Genomic DNA, 25837 nt, shown 5'->3' with positions numbered 1-25837 from the left:
TTAATAAGCCCCGCCCACTGGGACAGCTTTCTTGGACCGCGGCACTGTGGGACTGCTCACGCAGTCCCAGAAAGCAGTCCCTGGCATGGCTTTTTGTCAGGTTGCATCTGGTTGGTACTGTATATTTAAATACTATGAAAATACATCGGGATCGGTATTCCACAATGGATCACGTACATTGATCGGGATCGGTATTCCACAATGGATCACATAGACTGACAAATGCAGGAAAGATAGACTGAAATCTTTTTAAAAGGATTGTTGAAAATATTATTAGAATTAAAATGATAAATAATTTTTTCTAATAATATAAATTTAATTATTCATCTGAGGGTTGGGAAACTACATTTTCTTTAATTGACAGAGTATATTTCAGTCTTATTCTGTAATATGTAGTTAATAAATAGCTGACCACTTTTAGATTTATTTACATCCTTAAGGTCAAGATCTAGTAAATGACTTTAAACTTACTGTTTGGTGCTAGATTCATTATGATGTCATAATCAATTTCAACTTTCTCTTTCCCGTACTTTACGGCTGTAATATAATTATGTAGAAAATAAAGTATTTTCATGGAATTCAATTTGAAATCATGTGAAAAATAATCCCGATACCTACATTCAATTTAATATTATTTTAAAGAAGAGGCCAAGAACATACAAATTACTGCTTTCTGAGAGACTGTAGGCAATCTGGATACATTTCCTTTGTCTGATATGGTAAAAACTCCCGTTTTCTTGACTGGTTTTCTTAATTTTTCATTGCAAAATGAGTTTAAAATATGATTTTCGTCATTTTTACCTAAAAATTATGCCCCGAAACAGCTTACTTGACCAAGCTAAAGTTATAAAGCATCATTAAAGGAATTTATTTCTAAAATTTGAGAAATCTGTAGGTACCTTTCTTTCTTTAGATCTCTAGATCTTGACCTTAAAGAAGCTACATGCAAAGCAGCTAGGCGATACATGTGTTTCTTGGAACACTTTTTTTTACATCACACTTTATTCCTCATGTAGGTGGGATTAGCTATATCTTAATGCAGCATTCCCACAACTTAAGATATAAAAATTGCTGTGAAAAAAAGTATTTCTTAAATAAAGATGAAGCTTAAATTTTTTTTCTTTTTCTTACAGGAGAGTGGGAACACTGGTCTAAGAGAGTAGAAGAATACATTTACCCTTCAGATGTTGTTCCTGAATTTGCATCCATTTTAGTACCAAATGTGGACAATGTGCGAACAAGCTTCTTAATTGATGTCATCGCAAAACAGAACAAAGTGGGTACTTTCTACAAAGGAAGATCATGAGTTTTGATAGAAGTATACCTATCAATGCATGCTGAAACAGAAATCCTTTCTGCAGTAGTTCTGTTTCTTATTTATCACTGTATTTATTTTATTAGGCTGTACTTTTAATTGGAGAACAAGGAACAGCAAAGACCGTGATGATCAAAGGTTATATGGCACAGTATGACCCAGATAGTCATCTGAGTAAAAGTTTCAACTTCTCTTCTGCTTCTACTCCATCCATGTTTCAGGTAATAAACAATGCTTAGACTGATTTTGTCTGGACAAGTAAGAGTAAAGACTGATTATTTTGTACATTTTACACCACATACTTACAGAGGACCATAGAGAGCTATGTGGATAAGAGAATGGGAAGTACGTATGGACCCCCAGGAGGAAGGAGAATGACTGTTTTTATCGATGATGTGAATATGCCTGTCATCAATGAGTGGGGGGACCAGGTCAGTCTATTGCAGGCATACACAATGTTACCGTTTTAAAACTTCTATGCAGTCATGCATGGTTTCATTACTGCATGTTGTAAATAAATTTGAAAAATTATTCCATGTTGATTATAGATTACAAATGAAATCACACGTCAAATGATGGAGATGCATGGCATGTACAGCCTTGACAAGCCTGGTGATTACATATCTATAGTAGACATGCAATTCATTGCTGCTATGATCCATCCTGGAGGAGGTAGAAATGATATTCCTCAGAGATTGAAAAGACAGTTCTCTATATTCAACTGCACTTTGCCATCAAATAACTCCATTGACAAAATTTTTGGTAGGTTGTGGTTGATTGTTTAGGGATACTATCCTGAGAAGGATTTTAATTTTAACAAATCTCTTTTTTTATACCCCCTGCAAACGAAGTTTGGGAGAGTATATAGGAATCACCTTGTCCATCTGTCCGTCCGTCTGTCTGTCTAGCTGTGCAAAAGTGTCCGGTCCATATCTTTCTTACGGAGAAAAATTAGAATCTACTACTTCATACAAAGATTGTTCATGACCTGAGGGTGTGTCTTGACCTTGACCCAAGGTCATTTGGGCAAGTCCAAGGTCACTGGAAGAAAAAGTTCATAATTCGTGTCCGGTCCATCTTTCTTATGGATAAACTTGATGAGTTCCCATTTTACACAAAGATTGCTTATGACCTAAGGGTGTGTCAAGACCTTGAGCCAAGGTCATATGGGCAGTTCAAGGTCACTGAAAGAAAAAGTTCATAATATGTGTCCGGTCCATATCTTTCTTATGGATAAACTTGGTGAGTTTCCATTTTACACAGAGATTGCTTATGAACTGAGCATGTATCATTACCTCGACCCAAGGTCATTTGTGCAATTTCAAGGTCACTGACAGAAAAAGTTCATAATTCATGTCTGGCTGTATCTTTCTTATGGAGAATAATGTTGGGATGTTGGGGGTTTCCACTTCACACAAAGATTGCATATGACCTGAGGGTGTTTCATGATCTTGACCTACTCACTGTAGAAAAAATGGATAAATAATGCATCCATACTTTCCAATAGAGGAATACTTGAAAAATTGTTATTTATTTTTTCAATGTAATAAAAAATGTTATAATAAGTTTTGATGTTTTATTAGGCTGCACCTTAGTTTCATTCATTAAAAAATATAATGAGCAATTACCGGTAAATATTTACTCTAAATGTTTAAACAAATTGTGAATGCCTCTTAGATCCATCAAATACTAGTATTAGTGACTTAGCACCTTCTCTGAAGTAACCCTGCAGGGGGTATTTGTCCATTTTGGGCAGTTCTAGTTTTGAGTTTGATATGTGAAGTCTGTAAATGGTTCAAACAAGTCTTTGCAAGTCTTTGAATTCCATTCTCATCTTTGAAAATCATTGAGAGTTAGAGCACTTAAAATTTAAAGCTCTAATTGGCCTCAAAAATAATTGAATGATTTCTCCAACCGAAAATGGTCAACCAAAAATGGTGTAAGGTTAAAAATATTTCATCTTTTGTTTGAATAAGTGTCATATATCTGTGTCAAATCAAATTAAAATGTATCTTTTGTAGAAGTATTATGTTTCATAAACATAATTAATATTATATATGTTGTTTTACAGGCATCATTGGTTGTGGATATTTTTGTTCTAGTCGTTTTAATCCAGAAGTTTGTGAGATTGTGAAGAAGATTGTACCAGCTACTAGAATTCTCTGGCAAATGACAAAGGTTGTAATCTTTCAATTTTTAAATTTGATAGGATGTATTCTTGTACTTTATTTTTTATGCCCCCCTTCAAAGAAGGGAGGGCATATTGCTTTGCTGCTGTCTGTCAATCAGTCGGTCTATCTGCTGGTCCACCAACAGTTTCCGTTCATTTTCCTTGCAGATGTTGCACATACTGAAATAAAATTTATTATACAGATTTATCATAAAAATATCTAGATCAAGTTCTGTTTTGGGTACGATTGAGCAATTTTTGACAGAGTTATGCCCCTTGGACTTGGAAAAATTCAAACTATTTGCAGTTTCCGTTCATTTTCTTCGCAGAGGTTGCACATACTGAAATAAAATTTATTATACAGATTTATCATAAAAATATCTAGGTCAAGTTCTGTTTTGGGTATGATCGAGCAATTTTTGACAGAATTATGCCCCTTGGACTAAGAAAAATTCAAATTATTTGCAGTTTCGGTTCATTTTCTTCGCAGAGGTTGCACATCTGAAATGAAATTTGGTATACAGATTTATCATAAAATTATCTAGGTCAAGTTCTGTTTTGGGTACGAGCGAGCAATTTTTGACAGAGTTATGCCCCTTGGATTATTGTGGGGGGGGGGGGGGGGGGGGGGGCATAAGTGTTTTACAAACCTCTCTTCTTTTTTTTTCAAAGCTCACCTCAGCTATTCTGCTCAAAGTTTGTTCATGTTTTGTCTGTCTGTCAACTTTTCACATCATTCAACTTCATCATATTACTAGCTTCAAGTTAGTTCTAATGATCCCCTGATCCCCACCAAGGAGAGATCTGTAACTCACTGGTCTAAAAAGTTAGGTATGGCTTATCTGTGAGCTACTATTTCATGCACACAGAAAAGTAAAATTTATGGCACAGGAAAAAAAGTTGTGAAACAGAAAAAAACTTTAATAATCTTATAATTTTAAATGTCCTCATAATGTAAGTGGTAGTGCTTTTAGGTGGTTATAACCTTATACAAGAGGCCCAAGGGCCTTAACGGTCACCTGAGTATGATACAATAATCTGCATTATGCATAAAATATAAAATGAACTGAAAGGTGAAGCTTTGTTGCCCAAAAGAAAAAAAAATAGGGTGATCATGATCAACAAAATAATTGGTCTTAATCATAAATTAGGTTCTAATCTGTTCCCCATTTATCACTATCACCATACAGTATATTAACAAATTATCAATGCTTCTGTACTATTTTAATCCCTTGTTGAAATCTCTTACATTGGCCTCTCTTGGTCTTTGATGAACATTTAATAAGACAAGTTATTTTTGTCTCATTTTTATTTATCTACTACTTGCAAGTCTATCTGATGATTAAAACAATGAAAGTACTTTTTGTATTATACAATAAAAGTTCTTGCATAATTCTCTTATTCTATTTACCTTTCAAGTACATTATTTACAGTGATAAATTATCAAAAGTAAATGGCAAAGGGGAATAACTCCTCTCAGTAAAATACAAACTAATAGAGCCCTGGCTAGGACCAGAACACTTGACCAAATGGTCCAGATGTTCAAAAATCTGGTAAAAATTCCCTTCCTTATAAAAATTTTTACTCTATTTGCCTCAGATATGCCCAGGTGCGGAGAAGATTTTAAAGAAATAATGCATTTTTACTACAGATTCACTATATTATAAATAGAGCACCCCCCCCCCCAAACCAAAACACCAGAGCTTCTGACCCTGGGACCATAAGTTTTCTCATCATAACTAATCACTTTGTTTATCTGCTTAACGCTAAGGAGCAAACAGGATTATTTAATAGAATTAATGGATTTTTGCTATATTATCAAGAGCCCCACCCTCGCACCAGCACATCTGACCCAGGGGTCATGAAATTCACTACTCTGAAAGAAGCACTCCTGCTCATCATAACTATACACTTAGCTTCTTTACTTTTTTAACCAGAAGCAGAAAAGAATATTTTCAAAGAAATTTTGCTTTTTCACTTTATAATCAATAGAAGCCCCCCCCTCCCCCCCCCCCCCCCCCTCTCACCAGAACCCTTTAATCTGGGGTCATAAAATTCACAATTTTGGAAGAGGCATCCTTGCGTACCATAACAATGTACTTAGTCTGTTTAAACAATACCCAGGGGCAGAGAAGAAGATTTTCAAAGAAATAATTCACCTTCACTATAGGATCTATATAGCCCCGCCCTAGCACCAGAACTCATCCCCAGGGCCATGAATTTCACAATTTTGGAAGAGGCATCCTTGCTTATCATAACAATGTACTTAGTTTGTTTAAATAATACCCAGGTGCAGAGAAAAAGATTTTTAGAGAATCAAAACATTTTCACTTTATTATCAATAGACCCCTGCCCTAACACCAGAACCCCTGATCCAGGGGCCACGAATTTCTCAATTTTGGAAGAGGCATCCTTGATTATCATAACTATGTATTTAATGTGTTTCAATAATACCCAGGAGTAGAGAAGAAGATTTTCAAAGAATTAATGCATTTTCACTATATAATCAATAGAGCCCCACCCTAACACCAGAACACCTGACCCAGGGGCCATGAAATTCATATTTTTGGAAGAGGCACTCTTGCTCATCATAACTATGTTCTTAATTAGTTTATTTAATACCCAGGAGCAGAGAAAAAGATTTTCAATGAATTAATGCATTTTCACTATATAATCAATAGAGCCCCGCCCTAACACCAGAACCCCTGCCCCTGGGGCCATGAAATTCACAAATTTGAAAGAGGCACTCTTGCTTATCATAACTATGTACTTAGTTACTGAATTTAATACCAAGGAGCAGAGAAGAAGATTTTCAAAGAATTAATGCATTTTCACTATATAATCTATAGAGCCCCACCCTAACACCAGAACCCCTGCCCCTGGGGCCATGAATTTCACAATTTTGGAAGAGGCACTCTTACTCATCATAACTATATACTTAGTTTATTTAATACCCAGGAGCAGAGAAGAAGATTTTCAAAGAATTAATGCATTTTCACTACATAATCAATAGAGCCCCACCCTAACACCATAATCCCTGACCCTGGGGCCATGAATTTCACAATTTTGGAAGAGGCACTCTTACTCATCATAACTATATACTTAGATAGTTTATTTAATACCCAGGAGCAGAGAAGAAGATTTTCAAAGAAAATCCGTCCGTCGTGTATTAACTTTTGAACATTTTTAACTTCTTCTCCAGAACGGCTCAACCAATTTCAACCAAATTTGGTATATAGCATTTATGGGTGAAGAAGAACAAAAGTTGTGAATTTCATGGTCCCTGCCCCCCTGGGGCCTGAGGGGTGGGGCTAAAACCACCAAAATTAATGCAATCTTTAAAAATCTTCTTCTTTACTCCTGGACATCAAGCAGTCAAACTGTTGGCATGATTGCAATAAGCATTGAGCCCTCTACCAAAATGGTGAAATTCATGGCCCCAGGGTCAGGGGTTCTTGTGCTAGGGCAGGGCTATATAGATCATATATATCATTTCTTTGAAAATCTTCTTCTCTGCTGCTGGGTATCAAATAAACTAACTAAGTACATAGTTATGATGAGTAAGAGTGCCTCTTCCAAAATTGTGAATTTCATGGCCCCAGGGTCAGGGATTCTGGTGTTAGGGTGGGGCTCTATTGACTATATAGTGAAAATGCATTAATTCTTTGAAAATCTTCTTCTCTGCTCCTGGATATTAAATAAACTAAGAACATAGATATGATGAGCATGGCTGCCTTTTCAGAAATTGTGAATTTCATGGCCCCTGGGTCAGGGGTTCAGGTGTTAGGGCGGGGCTCTATTGATTATTTGCATTAATTCTTTGAAAATCTTCTTCTCTGCTCCTGGGTATTAAATAAACTAACTTAGTGCATAGTTATGATGAGCATGGTTGCCTCTTCCAAAATTGTGAATTTCATGGCCCCTGGGTCCGGGGCTTTGGTGTCAGGGTGGGGCTCAATTGATATATATAGTGAAAATGCATTATTTCTTGAAATTCTTCTCTCTCCTGGATATTATATAAACTAAGTACATAGTTATGATTGCATGGCTGCCTCCTCAGAAATTGTGAATTTTGTGGCCCCTGGGTGAAGGGTTCTGGTGTTAGAGCGGGGCTCTATTGATTATATAGGGAAAATGCATAAATTCTTTCAAAATCTTCTCTGCTCCTCGGTAATACTCTAACAAAGAAAGTGCATGGTTATGATAAGGAAGAATGCCTCTTCCAAAATTGTGAAATTCATGGCCCCTGGGTCAGGGGTTCTGGTGAAGGGGGGGGGGGGGGCTCTATTGATTTTATAGTGAAAATGCATAATTTCTTTCAAACTATTTTTTCTACTACTGGTAATAAAGCAAAGAAACAAGTGTATAGTTATGATGAGTAAAGTGCTTCTTCCAGAATTGTGAGTTCATGGCCCCTGGGTAAGATGTTCTGGTGTAAGGGGAGGGGGGGGGGCTTTATTTATTTAATAATATAGTGAACATGCATTTCTTCGAAAATCTTCTATGCTTCTGGGCATATTCAAGGCAAACAGAGTAAAAGTTTTAATATGCAAGGGTATTTTTATCAGAATTTTGAACACCTGGATTATTTAGTCAAGTGTCCTGGTCAGGGCTCTTTGAACTTGTATTCTGCTGAGCAAAGTTATTCCCCTTTGCCATTCACCTTTGGTAATTAATCACTGTAAATAATGTATTTGAAGGGCTAATAGAATAAGAGAATTATGCAAGAATATTTATTGTATAATACAAAAAGTACTTTCATAGTTTTAATGATCAGGTAGACTTGGAAATAATAGATTTATAAAAGTGAGGCAAAAATAACTTATCTTTTTTAATGTTCTTCAAAGGCCAAGAGAGACCAATGTGAGAAGTAGTAATTTGGAATTAAAAATAGACATTTTGTTAATAGTCTGGATGGTAATAGTGATAAATGGGGAACAGATAGATTCTATACCAATTATTTTGTTGATGCTTATCATACTATTTTTCTTGGGCAACAAAGCTTCATTTATCAGTTTATGGATTCTCTAAATTGTTGTTTTGTACTCAGGTGACCGTTAAGGCCCTTGGGCCTCTTGTACATTTTAGTATAGAATCAGTCCAGTTTTATGTAGATTCAAGTTTGTTCAGGGTTTGGCCCTTGCAATCCAGTTAGATCTCAGTAAATGTTCAGATTTTATACCGAGGACTTCTTTAATATTAACAAGGCCGAGTCTAATTCGAGTTCGCATTTCTTTGTGCAGCTTTTTAGTTTCATGCAGTCATTGGTGCAACAGAACATCTATCCTAAGTGTTGTAATTTTAATACAAAATTAACATTATATTATATTTTCTGTAATGTTTATGGGTCTTAAAATGTGCTTTTAAGACAATAATTAGGAATAAACGCTGAAATGGCTTTCACGATGTCACTGTTTTCTGGTTCTGTAAGCAATGCATGACACTAAAGAACGACGCATAACTCGCTTGAGTATTGAAGACGTCCATGGACATTTTATTAAAAATTGTTGACAGAACATCAAAAGAAACATACCAGCAATCTAAAGATGGTTATTTTTTTACCAAAATAATTCATCTATGCTGATATATACAAAATGTATGCCGTAATATGGCAAATTTACAGGTATTGGGCATTGGAAAAAAAATAAACTTTGTAATAATTCCTAGACCAAACCAGATGGTCCACTTTTTTGAAATTTCACAATTTGGTGTTTTTTTACAATAACTTTCATGTGTTTAACTGAAAAGGAAATCCCTAGGGCATAAGTACAAACATCTCACCTACTGTAGATGTACATTTTTCTGTGGGGGATTAATTTACACTATGTACATGATCTCAAACTTTCTTTGGAAGTTTGTCACAGCATACTTGAAGTGCACTTGAGGTATACACTGGGAATCAAAGAAATTGGTTTTAATTTTCTACCCATGGATTGAAAAGATACTTTGATTCCATGGAATTATGACCCCATGGAAAAAAGTATGTTCACAGGACTTCATTTATAGAGAATTGAAAAAGTACTTGTACTCTGAACAGGTTTCAATTGGAAAAGATTATTGATACTTACTTGAATTATTTGAATAGGTGAAAATGTTGCCTACACCAGCCAAGTTCCATTACATTTTCAACTTGCGAGATCTGTCTAGAATTTGGGAAGGAATGCTGAAAATCAAAGAGGAGGAATGTGAAGACCAGTTGATGGTGTTAGGACTCTTTAAACATGAATGTACAAGGGTCATTGCAGACAGGTATTTGGAGACATGATTATGGCAATATTAATCAAAAGTGTCCTGTGTAGATTTAAGTCCATCAGAATAAAAAATATATGAGAGCTAGATTTCTTTTGACAGCATCATTTTATGTTTGTTATTTGAACAATTATATTAAGATTCATAAATGATGGTTGTGTAAGCTACAGTTTTTTTAAGAACACCTGCTACAAAAAAGGATTGGTATATATTTTTTCACTTGGTTGTAAGTGATGCATGTATCAGTTTTCTGATATATTAGGACATTATATACTTAAGACATTCAATTTCTTCCTATTTGTTATGCCTTTTATTTAAATCTATATACACATTTTTTATCATGTTATATATGACACCGTTGAGAAACTTTGAATGAAAAATGAAATTTTATACAGATAAATGTATTCATTTTACTTTATTGTATAAACATAGATTTTAAAAGTTGATATTCTCAAGATTTTTGAATAAAAAGTGTTTCTTTCACAAGTCCTTAAGGCAATTATAGATTGAGTATTTGGTGGATGGTAATTAAGTTTTATCAATTTCAGATTTACAAATGCCGATGATAAAGCATGGTTTGAGAAGAGTTTGAATGTTGTCATTCATGATCACATAGATGGATCACTTGTTGACAAGTGTCATGCAGAACCATACTTTGTGGATTTTCTTCGTGATGCTCCAGAACCCACAGGAGAAGAAAGTGAGGATGCTGCACTGGAAGCCCCCAAAATATATGAACAGGTAAAAGTATACTGTACCTAACCATAACAGTGAGTGGCCTGAAATGCTGCTCCTACCGCAAGTTCTGAAAGCAATGCTGTGCAGTTTCATCACCGACCAGTGTAAATCGTGATTCATTCAATTTTTATCACAGTGTGGTACCACCAAGTAGAACTCTATAGGAGAATACATGTAAATCCAGGTAAATATTTGCAACCGTTCGATGTTAAGTGCTTACCGTGACCATTTAAAAATCACATAAAGGAAATATATATAAAAAAAAAAGGAGATGACACAATACCTTGTAGTAAAATTCAATCTCAGAAAAGCAACATGGGGTAGTCACAGAAAAGCAGACAGATTTGGAAAATAAAATCACGGTAAAAGCAGGTCAGCCATTAAGAGATAGTTCAGACTTAGTTTTGATTATAGTGACAATGCAGAATGTACTTGCATAACATCTCTTCTGAAAGTTTTGAAAATGTATCTCATACTTCAGGCATGTTTAATGGGTTTCTTAATGGTGGGGGGGCTGTTAAAATTGAAAAAAAAGTATGTATAGTGTTTTGATCAAATATAAACATAATATTACTGCATGTAACATCTTTATAATCTTGTTTATTTGAGAAGAGCTAACAATGAAATATGTCAAGAATTTTTTTTATACAATACTTTCTATTTCCATTATTGGAGCTCTTCAAATTAGAGGCGCGTTTGGTCTCTGACTGGGACAACAATGACGTAGCGGAGAATACAAAACATGCTGATCTCCATCCAATTTTGAATGTTAAATGAATTTGTTATTCCAGTTAAAGACTACAAGAACTAATAGGCATATGTGAGATTGCAAAAGCCCAGAATTTATCATCCATTGATAAACATAACGACGTTTCTGAGGCATGTACATTGTATTCCGAGATTACCGTCAACACTAAGTCTTGTCAACAACTTCCCGTGATGAAAAAATTGACATTGTTGTTTCTTCTTCTTATGCATGTTAAGTCCACAACAATACAGTGTCTCATTTGCATGTTTGTTACGCGTTTTTTCATCGACATTCAACATACTGTTTACATGTTGTTACGAATGTCCCTGAAATCCTGCGAGATTTGTACATTTTCCGACTTTTTCACAAAAGAGCACACTAAGAACTATAACTCTTCCATGGTGGAAATAGAACGTATTAACCAACTAATGGTTGGAATGTGTGGTTAACAGATTGGCAATTCTGTATCCAGCTGCCATCCCTATATACATACATACCGTCATGAACAATGTATTCATATTCGACATACAACACAGTTGAGACATAGGTGTATTACAAAAGCTATGAATTGTAATACAAAGTAGCTCCACAGACAATCGAATTTGTAATAGCTTATTATTATACTTTGAGTATGTGACTGTGTTATTTTCAGAGCACTGAGATATATGACTGTATGTTATATACCGGTATATATTTCAATGAGAACTTTATTAAATGAAATATTTAAATGAAAATATGAAAGTTTTAAGTTCTTAAGTACAAAATGAAGTAAATAGCACACTGGACTGTCAGAGGCCAACCCCCCCCCCCCCCCCTTTTTAGTGTGTATGCTAGGTGTGTAGTCCTGATATTATTCACTAAAGTCACAAGGAATAATGAAACTTTTGAGCTGATTGGCATTAGAAAGGGTGCCAAGAAGGCTTAGTATATATTTCAGATGAATGATACGATCTTTTTCCAATATGTTGACCAATTCTATTTTTTTTTTTCCTTCACAGATCTCCTCTTATGATTCATTGAATGACAAGCTGTTGACTTACATGGAACAGTACAATGAGTTAGTCCGGGGTGCTCATATGGATCTTGTTTTCTTCAAGGATGCCATGGTGCATCTTATCAAGGTTAGTGATGTCACCAAATTTTTGTAATGAAGCTTTTAAAACCATTAATTATTTAAAGTTAACTGTGCTTAGGTCTCTGCTTCCCTCAGCGTAAGGGAAATGGCCAAAAATATTACTCATGGTCACCAAGCAGAGCATCTAAACTCTTGGCATGATGAAAATGAACAAGTCCTTTTCCGAAATCTTGAAATTCATAACTAGGATGAAGGGTTTAGACCATAGGGTAGGGCAAAATTGATATCTTGTGATATATATTGGAAATGATATTTATCTTAGAAAGTCATCTTCACTGCTTGACAGCAAACAGTCAAACTGTTAGAATGTTTATAATGAACATTTAGCCTTCTACCAAAATTGTAAAATTCATGTCCCCTTGACTTTGGATTCTAGCCCCCTGGGTCCAGATTTGAGGCTCTAGGGTGGGGCTAAGTTGGTTGTATATATACTAAAAACTGAACAGAGTATCTTTGAAAATCTTTATTATTTGTTAAACATTTAGCAAGAAGTCTGTACCCTTTACCAAATTTTGTAAATTGTGTGTTTCAAAGGGTAAAGCCTAGCAAATAACTTTATTAGCTCCCCTTAGCTAAATTATATTCCTAGGGAGGCTTAAGTTTTCATTAACTGTTAGGCTGGTCCAGTGGGTCAGTGGTGCAAAAAATTTGGTAAGGATGTATTTCATTCCCTACGTTTATTTTAAGATTTTTGATTTTTTTTTTTTTTTTTTTTTTTTTTTTTTTTTTTTTTTGGATAACAGATATCCAGAATTATTGGTACCCCCCGAGGAAATGCTCTGCTGGTGGGAGTTGGAGGATCAGGAAAACAATCGCTTACTCGTCTAGCCTCATTCATCGCAGGCTACAGAATATTTCAGATAACACTCTCAAGGTAAGCAAAAAGTGACTGTAACTACACCAGCAGAAGATCAAAATGTGCCTTTGAATACAAAATTCTGAATAGATGCCCCCATAAAATACCTCTCATTACAAGGTACCAAATCTTTATTTAATATAATGTATCAGAAGCACTATAAAATTGTTCAACAAATGTCTCTCAAGACAAAAAATGATAGGTATCCATGCATCTATAAGTGGCATACTTTTGTATGTGTTTGGATGTTTTGTGAGAAAATTTTGCCACAAAGAATGCTTTTTTTTCTTGAGTAGTTTGTGAAATAATGCACAATGACACTTAATAATCAACAGGACATACAATGTTGGCAATTTAATGGATGATTTGAAGTTCATGTATCGTGTTGCTGGATGTGAAGGCAAAGGAATCACATTTATTTTTACTGACAATGAAATCAAAGATGAAGCATTTCTGGAGTACTTGAACAATGTTTTAAGTTCAGGAGAGGTAAGTATCATTACATAGATAAGGGCCCCACTTTGAGGGTGCCTCATTGTATGTGTCTGTTGTTCTATGTCATGTTACTTTTAGGGATTATTTTTTTTCTCCCTTCTGGCCTAATCAGGTTAATACTTCACTGACATTTGGCCAGGGTCACAAAGTCCTTTTTGTATATTGTATGACAGGATGCACTTTACTTTCCTGATGATATTGCTGACAGTTCTGTAGCTTTTGCAGTGAACATAACTCCTATTGATTTTGAGGTCAAAAAGTCCTAGGCCAACATCCAAAAATTATGTATTGCATAAAATGGTTCCCAGATGGCAACTTTATTTCTCTTTGAGCTTTTACAATGAAACTTATGGCAATGGCCCAATCTTTCAACTTATCAAAGATTTCATTTCTAGATTCACTTCAATACTGTCTATAACTAAAACTTGTATATAGTTATATTTTGTTTCTGGATAAAATCTCGAATAAAATTATGCCCTTAAATGGGAGACATAAGTTCCATAGATTAGCTTGTATTTGTTGATGTTTGACAGTTACATACTGGGTATAACAAAGCATTTATTTACTGGATTTTCGGACAGAATGTGCTTGCCAAACACTCTAGCCAAACTGTTGCATTTAGATTTATGGTTGGTTCTTGAGACTAACAGAATACATGTTGCCCTCCCCTCAAACCCAGTCAAAAAATGTGTATTATAAACTAAATAATTTTACTTAATCTGAAGTTAATCGTATGTCAGAGTTATTAGTAGTGAATGATTAAAAATGAAAAGAAAATCAATAAAGCTAAAAGTATACATATATATATATATATGCAGGTTTCAAATTTGTTTGCCAAAGATGAACTGGATGAAATCACACAGGAATTGATTGCAGTCATGAAAAAAGAGTTGCCAAGATGTCCTCCAACATTTGAAAACTTGTATGACTACTTCATCTCTCGGGCAAGGAAAAATTTGCATACAGTCCTTTGCTTCTCTCCAGTAAGTCTTTTAAATCAATAGGTGAAATTTACATGTACTGTATGTGTACTTAAAAAGTGGGCTTCATATTTTAGCGGCTTTGGCACTGACAACGATGCACTAATTCATGAATACCACTAAGAAATCATTTATAAATACAATATACAGCACGGACATGTATAGCGCAAATTCATGATTTCGCCAACAACTCCATTCCCAGTGATTGTGCTAAATTTTGAATACGCCGATTTAGGTACACGTACAGTATATTAAACAACGGGAAGGATCATTTCAAGACAAATGTGTTTTATCAGCTACCATGTCTACTTTACATGTACTTTAAAAATAAAAGAATTTTAGAGTTTGTAAAATATTCTCATCTCATTTACTTTGCCAAGGTTTAACTACCTTTTAATACATTCCATCAGCTTATGTGTCTATACCTCTATCTATGTACACAATTTTACAATCTCTGGAGTAAATACATTTATTTTTTAGCTTACCTAAGCTGAAAGCTCAAGTGAGCTTTTCTGATCACCCATTGTCCAGTATCCATCTGCCTGTCTGTGAACTTTACAAAATTTTTTACTTCTTCTCAAGAACCACACGGCCAGTTTTAACACATCTTTGGGTAAAGGCGATTCAAAATTTTTCAAATGAAGGGTCAAGCCCCATTCTAAGAAGAGATAATAAAGGAAAGACAAATGTAGGATATGGTCATTAAAAATCTTTTTTATCTTGAACCACTATGCCAGAAGAGATGAAACACTTGTATGTGTAAGCTGCCTGACGTGTAGATTCGAAATTTCTAAAGTTTTTAAAAAGATTTTTGTTTTTCAAAAAAACAGGACTGCAAAGGTCGAAATCGTATGCAGTCATCATAAATCTAACAGAAGTCAGAGAAAGGGAGTTTGGTTTCAGTATTGCATAAAGGAATTCTATAAAGGTCTTCCCAAGAGCAAGGTTTTAGTTTGTTGTTTGAAGTTGTTATGAAAATATTCTCATGTAGTGTACATTCATCTGGGTCTTTGGACTTAGCAGAAAATACAAAAAATAATGACTGAGGTTAAGATTAAATTGTAGATTATCTTATGTAACCAATGGGCAAATGTCAAACTGCACAATGGGGGTTTAATTTGTAAATATCTTCTTGACAATTGCTTCTTGTTGGCATATGTGTGTTTTTTTTTCAGTTGCTATATACCTTCAAAGTAGCTATTGAACTTACTAAGAGGTCAAGTGTTCAGTTGCCAGTATTTACAACACATTCTATAGTCAATGTTAGATATTCATATTGAATAAAAAAACTTTCTTTCAGGTTGGAGAAAAGTTTCGAACAAGGGCATTAAAATTCCCAGGACTTATATCTGGTTGCACCATGGATTGGTTTAGTCGATGGCCAAAAGATGCTTTGATTGCTGTGTCTGGACATTTTCTTAACAATTATCATATTGTCTGCAGCAGAGAAATCAAGGAACAGGTTGTCAATACGATGGGAGTTGTCCATGATAATGTAGCATCTGTTTGTATTGAATATTTTCAAAGGTGAGTGTTATTCATGGATCCCCCTCCCCTCGCAAACAAATAAACAAAAAAAGTTGGGGAGTATACAGTCGGATGTTACTCAAACTTATTTTGGCAAGTTCGAAGTCAGCGGTAGAAAAAGTGTTTAATTTGTTATATCAAGCTTATAATTTTCTAATAGGGAAAAACATTGGAAATCCATACTAATCACATATATTACTTTTGTTCTGAAGGTGTGTCACGACCTTTATCTAATATCATTGAAGTTCAAGGTAACTGGCAGAAAAAGTATAAAATTTGTGCCCAGGTCCCTCTTCTCTAACTGATAAATAACAGGAGTTCCAACTTCAAACATAGATTATTTGTGAGCTATGTTTTAACCAATTTAAAGTCACTTTGGCAAGTTACTTTTAAAAAAAGAATTGCAGGGGGAGGGGGGTGTTATTATTTTATGAGCACAGTACCTCTAGTGAGTTTAGAAGAAACTGTTCATAAGTTTGAATATGAATCTATTGAGCTATCAGATAATCAATCTTTGACCATGCAAAGAAGGAGTAAATTTTTTAGACTGCATATTCCTATACAAATGTACCTTGGGCAGGGTATTCATGTCCCATGGACATATTTCTAGTTTGCATAAACTTTTATAGGAGCAGATTAGTAGTATGGTTTTTACTAATGTATTCTTGCTCAGAAATCAAGAGTTTGAACCATGGTAAATATTTGTTGTTGATAGATCTTACCACAGGGGAGTGTGTATGCTTTTTGATTTAAATTAACTGACCAAACTACAAAGACTTTATTTTCAGATTTCGTCGACAAACTCATGTGACACCAAAATCTTATTTATCATTTTTGGATGGATACAAAAACCTTTATGGGAAGAAGCATTCTGAAATAAATGAAATGGCAAGCAGGATGAATACTGGTTTAGAAAAACTCATTGAAGCAAGTGCATCAGTGGACCAGTTATCAAAAGAACTGGCTGTAAAGGAAAAGGAATTAGCTGTTGCAAATATAAAAGCTGACAAAGTAAGTTCTGACAAAATCCCAAAGCGTATGCATGTACCCAGGGTAAAAAAGAATGATAAGAGCTAGGGATCTTATATGAAAAATTCTTCTTTGGTACCAGGTTTTGGCCGAGGTAACTGTTAGTGCTACTGCAGCAGAAAAAGTAAAAAGTGAAGTGCAGAAAGTGAAGGACAGAGCCCAGAAGATTGTTGATGAAATTGAGGAGGATAAAAAAATAGCTGAAGAAAAACTTGAAGCAGCCAAACCTGCTCTCCAGGAAGCTGAAGATGCTTTAAAGGTAATGGTATTATGAATATCTTGTTTTCTCCTTCCTTTGACAGAAGATTAGGTTTACTTGAAGGAAAAAAAAACGTACTGTGTCTGTACTTGTTATACCCCGCACTTGAGGGGGTATATAGTGATGGGGTGTCCGTTCATTACTCTTGGGGATAGCCCAATATCCACAATTCCTCTTACACCACTGAATGTAGTTTAATGAATCTTTCACAAAACTATAATACATCATGGCATTGTGCATCTCCTTTTTACATTTTGATTAGACACATAGCAAAACATGGACACTGCTTTTCTATCTATAATATTGGGGGTACCCATCTGTCATTTGCAACTCCTCTCGTACCACAGAATAAAATTTAATGAGACTATCACAGAATCTTTGTTACATAGTGCCATTGTGCAACTCTTATTTACATTTTGATCAGACAGATATTTGGAGTTTCCTATAACAAACCATGCACTTTACCATTCTTGGTAAAGTTTACTTGTATTGTTGGACAGGTATTTGGGGTTTCCCATAGCATAACATGCACTTTGTCATTCTACTCAATTTGTTAAATATTTTTGGTATCATGATGCCTTATAGTCAAATTACTGTATTAAACAAAAAGTAGGTTGCAATGACCTGCTTCTTGAATTTACAGCTACAACATTGTTAAATATTTGACAAACTAAGAGACTAAAAATCATCAAACCTTGTCAAATGATACATGGTGGTGCCTTAGACCCCAGTAGATTTGCCAAATCAGAAGTAGGTCACAGTGATATTGTTGTGCAATTAATTGGAAAAGTGATTCTTGGCCCTGGACCTCTTGTATAATTATTTAAAAATTGCCATTCTAGGGATCCTATATAAGGGTTTTTATTATACTCAGGTGACCATTAAGGCTCTTAGACCTCTTGGTTTTTTTTTCTTGTAGTATGTCACAAACTGTTCAATATTTCAGACAATAAAACCAGCTGATATAGCAACAGTGAAGAAACTTGGTAAGCCCCCACATTTGATCATGAGGATTATGGACTGTGCCTTGATTCTGTTCCAAAAAAGACTAGATCCAGTTACACAGGACCCTGATCGACCATGTCCAAAACCATCATGGGGAGAGTCTCTTAAGGTATTTCATTCTTAGCTAAGATTTCATTACCACTAACTTGAGTACTTGTAATTGTTTGATATCGCTTTGTTCAAAGACAAGAGGAACCCAGCTTATATAGTAATGAGGTGTCCCTTATCCAGTCAACTGTCTGATTTTTTTCCCCTTAAAAATACTACTCCAACAGTATTTGGTTCAATTTGATTGAGTCTGGGCACAAAGTTCATTGAGATACATAATTCAATTCTATATTTATGCCCCGCCATGAATATGGCCAGGGCATATAGTGTTTGTCATCCAGGGTTCGACATTCACGCTCGACACCTCGTCATTTCCATCCCGGGATGTTTTTTGATGACCTGATTTTCAGTCTGGCTCGCCCAAATGATGACCTGGGACGAATTGGGAATATTCAATAATGATGTTTAATATTTTAAAATAAACTTCATAAGGCCTTGAAAACATTGTTTCCTGTAACCCGACCTACCCATTTAAATTGCAGCTGCGTGGATTTTTCTTTCTGCCAAATCTGTGTTCAATCAATCAGCTGATGCAATTTTTACCAAAAGTCTTAAATTAAGTTTTATTTGAGATATGAAATATGTCAACCTAGTCAAAAATCACCTTAAATATAAAGAGTAATAATCATCATTGTGACATCTAGCGTTTCCCCCCACAACTTTCTGATGATCGTTTTCTGCTGCTAGACAGCCATGTTGGGTGTTCACTGTAATATCACACCTGGTTAATTCAGTATAGGGATATTTGACCATATTTATTTATTAGGCCTTTATGGTAAATGAAAATGAATGTTTTAGACTAGAAACTTTATTATGTGTCAATATGTGAGATTGTACATTGACACATTAGCAAAAAAAAAAAAAAAAAAAAAAAAAAAACATCCCGACCTACCAACCCTTGATTTTTTTGGGAATATTGCAGGAATTAAACATATTTTTTAAAAGCCTAATTAGCATTCTAATTCTGCTTATAATATCTGTTGCTTGTTTTCTTTGTTTGATAAAATACTGGAAGACATCTTTTCACATTCCAAAAATGTCTGGTTTACATTTTACATGTATAATACAAAAGCACAACTTCTGTTATCATAACAAATTTTTAACAATTGCACATTTTTGTTTCATTTGATATTTTGTTCGGGCAACCTGAAATTCATTCGGGCAATCTGCGATCAGTACCAAGGTTGCCCAGATGGCGAGACCAAATTTTGATGAGTGTCGAACCCTGTGTCCTTTTTCCGTCCTTCCATCCTTCCATCGTGCTTTGCGTTTAGCTCAGTTCAAAGCTCAGTTTCAAAGAAACTCCAAGATATTTTTATCAAACTTCATGTGCTGATAGATATTGATGAGAGCTATGCAACTGCATCAAAATTTTTTGACCTTGACCTCACTTTTCTTGAATTAGTGTTTAGCTCAGTTTTAAAGAAACCATTCAAGATATTTTTATCAAACTTCATGTGCTGATAGATACTGATGAGAGCTACTTTTCTTGACCTTGACCTTTCCTTTGTCCTTGACCTCACTTCCTAAATAAGTGTTTAGCTCAATTTTAAAGATACCATTCAAGATAGTGTAATCAAACTTCATATGTTGTTACATACTGATGAGAGCTATTCAACTGCATCAACATTTTTTTTTCACCTTGACCTTTCCTTTGACCTTGACCTCACTTTTCTTGAATTAGTGTTTAGCTCAGTTTTAAAGAAACCATTCAAGATATTTTTATCAAACTTCATGTGCTGATAGATACTGATGAGAGCTATTCAACCAACATTTTTTTACCTTGACCTTTCCTTTGACTTTAAGTTTATTTATTTTAAATAAGTGTTTAGCTCAGTTTTAAATAGACCATTCAAAATATTTTTATCAAACTTAATATGCTGATACGTATTTGTGAGAACTATTCAAATGCATCAGAAATGTTTGACCTCGAACTTTCCTGTGACCTTGACCTCACTTTTCTTAAATTTGCATTTTGCTTAGTTTTAAAGAAACCATTTAAGATAAATTTATGTAAGCTTATGCACTAATACATAATTTGGTGAGAATTTATCATCGATGATTTCAATTTCAAAGAAACTAATCAAGATATTCATACACTAATACAAATTTTCGGGTTGAATTACTAATATACCCTTGGCGGGGCATTCATGTCCTATGGACATATTTCTAGTTTGGTTTTTGTTATTGACATTGTTGTCATGGGGTTACTAAAAGTAGATATTTTTGTGAAATTCTCTCAAAAACAAAAAAACAGCAACAGGTGACCTGCAGGCTCAACTACTCTAAGGCACATAATTCATAAAGAAAACAGTTTTGAATTTCAACAATAGTACAGGTATTTCTATCGTAACTAATTGTAGAATTTTTTTTCTTTCCTCATACAATTTTAGTCAGATTTTACCAAATAGAAGACATCTATATTGTGTGATTTTATATTTGCTTTGTCCATCAAGTTGAAATGGTAAATGTATCAAGGATGCTTGCTGAATGTATAAACCATTTCAACAAATTGCATGAAAAAAATATGAAATTGCCTAATTATTATACATTCAGTTTATCTCGTACCAGGTTCAACACTAACAGTAGTCTGGTAGCACTAGGCTAGTAAATTTTTCTGTGGACTAGTAGCTATTTATATATATAGAATATCATTTTGAAGTAGTCTAGTGGACCCAGATCTCCAACAGTGGGAAGGGACAAGCCCTTAATCGCTTTGTGACTTGAATGACAGCCTTTGACTGCCAGACTTGGTGACAATCAGGAAGACTTGTTATTGATAAAAGTTATTGGACTACTGTGGAAGTGTCAAATCCTGCATACCATTTTATTTTTATCAAACGTTTTAGACAGCTACTCTATAACACCTCAAGATGGATTACTTTCTGCCTGACTTGATGCTAAAGGCATATCTATGCATTTTTTTTTTTACTTCAAGGCAAAATTGAATGTTTTCCAAATCTTGATTATAACAGAGAAATATAAGGAGGTTGACCTTTAGGAATCACCTTTTCAGGAAATTTTTTTTGCAAAATTTTTTGGGTGTTTCTAGGCATTTTAGACCATTTTAAGGCATTTTAGGGCCACTTTTTTTTTTTTTTTGATTTTGGGGGCCTAGGTGTCAATTCTCCGAATTCTCCGAAAATTCTCCGAAAATTCTCCGAAAGTACGCGTTAATAACTTTTTAACCGGTAATCAGATTTTATTATTTTTGGTGTCAAAATAAAGGTTAAAGTGTCTTATTTTAGTGTGCAAAATTTCATTAAAATCGATCAACATTTAATACCCATTCTCCATCATTCTCCAACCCCACCCCCTTATTTGTTTGAAAAATTTTAATTTATTTTCCCCATAACTTTCACATTAATATATCTACACCAAATTTTTTTACGTATTCTTGTAGATCTTGACACGCTTGAAACATAGATATCAAGTTTTTGAAAATCGACCCATAAATAAGGGAGTTATGGGCGCCGGAAGTTCAGATTTTTGAGAAAATGGCGGACCGGAAGAAATTTTCCGAAATTTTTTAATATAAAATGCCTATAACTTTTTTATTTTTTATGATATAATTATAAATTTGGTATCAAAATATTGGTAAATTATTGCTCGAAGCAATCATGTAAAAAAAATAATAATTTTTGAACTGGAAGTATGCATTCTCCATCATTCTCCATCCCCACCCCCTTCCGGTTTTCATTTTTTTTAACTTCTAATGGTAATATCTTTTGAATTTGAACATTTAAATATTAAAACTTGATTAATATTGATAGATATTGATGAGATCTTCACAATGATACCAAGAATTAATATTTCGGTCAATAAATAAAGGCCTTATTAAACCGGAAATACCGAGAAATCAGAAAATCGGAGATAATCACGAAACTAAATATCATGTAACTTGGACTGTTTTAAAGATATTAATATATATTTGGTGTCAAAATATTAGCAATTTTATGTTCTTTAATTTAAAACCCCAGAAAGTAAAGTATAGCAAGTAAAACTAATTATTTAAGATAATAATTACATTTCAATGAAAATAATTATTTAAAACACGGGGGTGGGGTACGTATTTCGCTTCCTGAGCTTTTAAAGATGCCGATATATACACGAATTTTTTTTCAAAATGTTGCTGAATAATTGTACTACATGATAAAAACATATTTCGAAGGTTTTCAAAGCAATCCGCGACGAGAAATAACGTTTTAATTAATTATTATTGGAATTTCGCAAAAGCGCGCCCTGGCGGATGGGTAGGGGGTTCGGTTTTTCGCCTCTAGGTCCTATACGGATTAAGATAGAGACTTGGCTTTAATTTTATTAAAAAGAGCATTAAATTTCAAGCAGGATTAAATATTTTAATTGTCTATAAAAGTACCATACAAGAACGGAGATGCGATAAATATTTCCCTTTTTTAAAGAAAAATTTTCTTTTCTTTAGGGGAAATAATATATAATGAGTAATGATTAATTGTATATTTTAATTTTTTGTTTATTATTCTTTTTCTTTTTTTAATTTATTTTATTCGGTATTCATTAGAAAAATTCCTATACGTTTCAAATTTACCTGTGCGAAGATCAAAGAATAACGACCTGTCAATCATACGAGGGGAACAAAAGGTGTGAAATTTGATTGACAGGTTCAGTAGAGCCTAAGTACAGCTAAGGTATGTTACCTGTACTGTAGGGGTGTCATCAGCCAATTAAATTTACCTGTTCAAAGATCAAAAGCTTGCGACCTGTCAATCAAAAAGGGGGGAACAAAGGTGTGAAATTTGATTGACAGATCAGTTTAGCATATTAAAATTTTACGCTTAGATATGTTTTATTAATGCAAAAGATTTGAAATATAAATAAGTAGTCATTATAAAATTTATAATTGAAAAGACGAATTTATACATTAATTAATCTAGAGAATGGAAATCTATATATTAATTAATTAATTAATTAGATAATACATTTATTTATTATGCTAAATATTTTATAAAGTCGTTAGGGAAAGAACTTGCGGAGGAGGGAAGGGGGCATGGTTTACCGTTGTCGGCCGCCGTCCTACTCGGGCGTCGATATTCTGGAGCAGCAGACAAAGCAGCAGCGCACGGTATTCCCCGTCGACACCGGAGCACCGATGTCTGGTAGCAGCAGACAAAGCAGCAGCGCACGGTATTCCCCGTCGACACCGGAGCACCGATGTCTGGTAGCAGTCGACCGACCAGCCGTACTCCGCGCGGTTACCTGTGCAGTCGCTGAGATCGGGGTTGTGCCGCCGAGTCTTACGGTCGGTCACCTGCGCAAAGTCGCCGAGGTCAATTGCGGTTAGATAGGGGTATGTTTTTCGTTTATAGCTTCCTAACGGAATAAAATAGAATGGCAAAATAAGTTTTAATGAAAAGGGCATAAAATTCTAAACAAAACAAAATATTTAATTTAATTTACATTTTAATTTAATTTAATTACAAGCTTTAGAAAAAAGGGCATTTTTCACCTATTGGGTAGTTCGGTTTTCATGTTATCATTATTGAACTGAATCTTGTTTGGAGCAAAAAATAAATTTTCAAGAAGGATTTATTGAGAAAGAGTATTTTAATTGTCTATAAAAGCACCATACAAGAACGGAGAAGTGATAGAGCAATAAATAATTATAAAAAACGGCAGGGGTGGGGTTAGTATTTCGCTTCCTGTGCTTTTAAAAATGGCGTTATACACACAATTTTTATTTCTAAATGTTGCTGAATAATTGTTCAAGAAGATAAAATAATATTTGTAAGGTTTTCAAAGCAATACGCGACGAGAAATAAGGTTTTAATTAATTATTATTGGAATTTCGCAAAAGCGCGCCCTGGCTGACGGGTAGGGGGGTCGATTTTTCGCCTCTAGGTCCTATACGGATTAAGATAGAGACTTGGCATTAATTTTATTAAAAAGAGCATTAAATTTCAAGCAGAATTGAGTATTTTAATTGTCTATTAAAGCACCATAGAAGAACGGAGAAGTGATAGAGCAATAAATAATTACAAAATTTTGGCTTTAATATCGACTACTTACCCTTTGTGGCGTTGGTCTTTTTTTCTTTATTGGCATTGTTAACTGTGCATGTCTTTCTTACCTTCCTTGAGGGGGGGGGGGGGCTTGCTTTTCGTTAGAATTGCCTCCTGTAGCACCGTTAGAAGGCGATTCTGCATTATAAATGTAGAAGAAGGCTTCACAGGCAGCAAAATACTTGTTAGAGGACTTTTCCTTTGTGCCGTTGGTCTTTTTTTCTTCATTAGCATTGTTAACTGTGCATGTCTTTCTTACCTTCCTTGAGGGGGGGCCTTGCTTTTCGTTAGAATTGCCTCCTGTAGCATCGTTAGAATGCGATTCTGCATTATAAATGTAGAAGAAGGCTTCACAGGCAGCAAGATACTTGTTAGAGGACTTAGCTGTTGTGGATGCCATTGTAAATTATCCGAGAATATGACTTTTCTTAAATAAATTAATTTTTCAAGGAAAGATTAAAAAATCCCCTTTTTATACCGGTATATGAGAAGTAAAGAAATGCCAATAAAGGATAGACAACTATAATTTTCTTTGGTATTCAACGGCAGATTATATCAGATATACTGATTCAGTTCTCCAGTTACAAGTAACCGTCAACTGATGAATGAATATTGAGACACTCCTTATATACTATGGAAAATAATTAAGAATAAGTATCCATTATCTCCTCGAGGAATACTCGATTATTAAGGATAAGTATGCAGTACCTCTTCGAGGTTTAAAATTTACCTGTGCGAACATCAAAAGATAGCGACCTGTCAATCATACGAGGGGAACAAAGGTGTGAAATTTGATTGACAGGTTCAGTGGAGCATATTAACTGAAGTCCAGTATAGATAATTTACCTGTACTGCACAGGTGTCATCAGCCAATAAAATCTACCTGTTCAAAGATCAAAAGATAGCGACCTGTCAATCATACGAGGGGAACAAAAGGTGTGAAATTTGATTGACAGGTTCAGTGGAGCATGTTAACTGAAGTCCAGTATAGGTAATTTACCTGTACTGCACAGGTGTCATCAGCCAATAAAATCTACCTGTTCAAAGATCAAAAGATAGCGACCTGTCAATCATACGAGGGGAACAAAAGGTGTGAAATTTGATTGACAGGTTCAGTGGAGCATGTTAACTGAAGTCCAGTATAGGTAATTTACCTGTACTGCACAGGTGTCATCAGCCAATAAA

General features: G+C 34.6%; 1 protein-coding gene across 1 annotated transcript in view; it reads left to right on the top strand.

Annotated features, from left to right (window-relative positions):
* Window positions 1-25837, top strand: part of LOC133192042 (dynein axonemal heavy chain 8-like) — a 229870-nt gene that overhangs the window by 142440 nt on the left and 61593 nt on the right. Inside the window, exons 49-63 of the mRNA XM_061327885.1 lie at window positions 1134-1276; window positions 1402-1536; window positions 1624-1746; window positions 1864-2077; window positions 3387-3493; window positions 9571-9734; window positions 10283-10475; window positions 12219-12341; window positions 13099-13229; window positions 13547-13700; window positions 14525-14689; window positions 15987-16213; window positions 17002-17224; window positions 17325-17501; window positions 18448-18615. Of these exons, the coding sequence (XP_061183869.1) occupies window positions 1134-1276; window positions 1402-1536; window positions 1624-1746; window positions 1864-2077; window positions 3387-3493; window positions 9571-9734; window positions 10283-10475; window positions 12219-12341; window positions 13099-13229; window positions 13547-13700; window positions 14525-14689; window positions 15987-16213; window positions 17002-17224; window positions 17325-17501; window positions 18448-18615 (2447 nt within the window). The remainder of the gene's footprint in view (window positions 1-1133; window positions 1277-1401; window positions 1537-1623; window positions 1747-1863; window positions 2078-3386; window positions 3494-9570; window positions 9735-10282; window positions 10476-12218; window positions 12342-13098; window positions 13230-13546; window positions 13701-14524; window positions 14690-15986; window positions 16214-17001; window positions 17225-17324; window positions 17502-18447; window positions 18616-25837) is intronic.

Source organism: Saccostrea echinata, unplaced genomic scaffold (assembly GCF_033153115.1).
Source record: "Saccostrea echinata isolate AGI-Se365-2 ecotype Australia unplaced genomic scaffold, CSIRO_AGI_Sech_v1 ptg000025l, whole genome shotgun sequence".
NCBI lineage: Eukaryota > Metazoa > Mollusca > Bivalvia > Ostreida > Ostreidae > Saccostrea > Saccostrea echinata.
The sequence above is the reverse complement of the archived record's forward strand: the minus strand, read 5'-3'. Positions and strand labels throughout refer to the sequence as shown.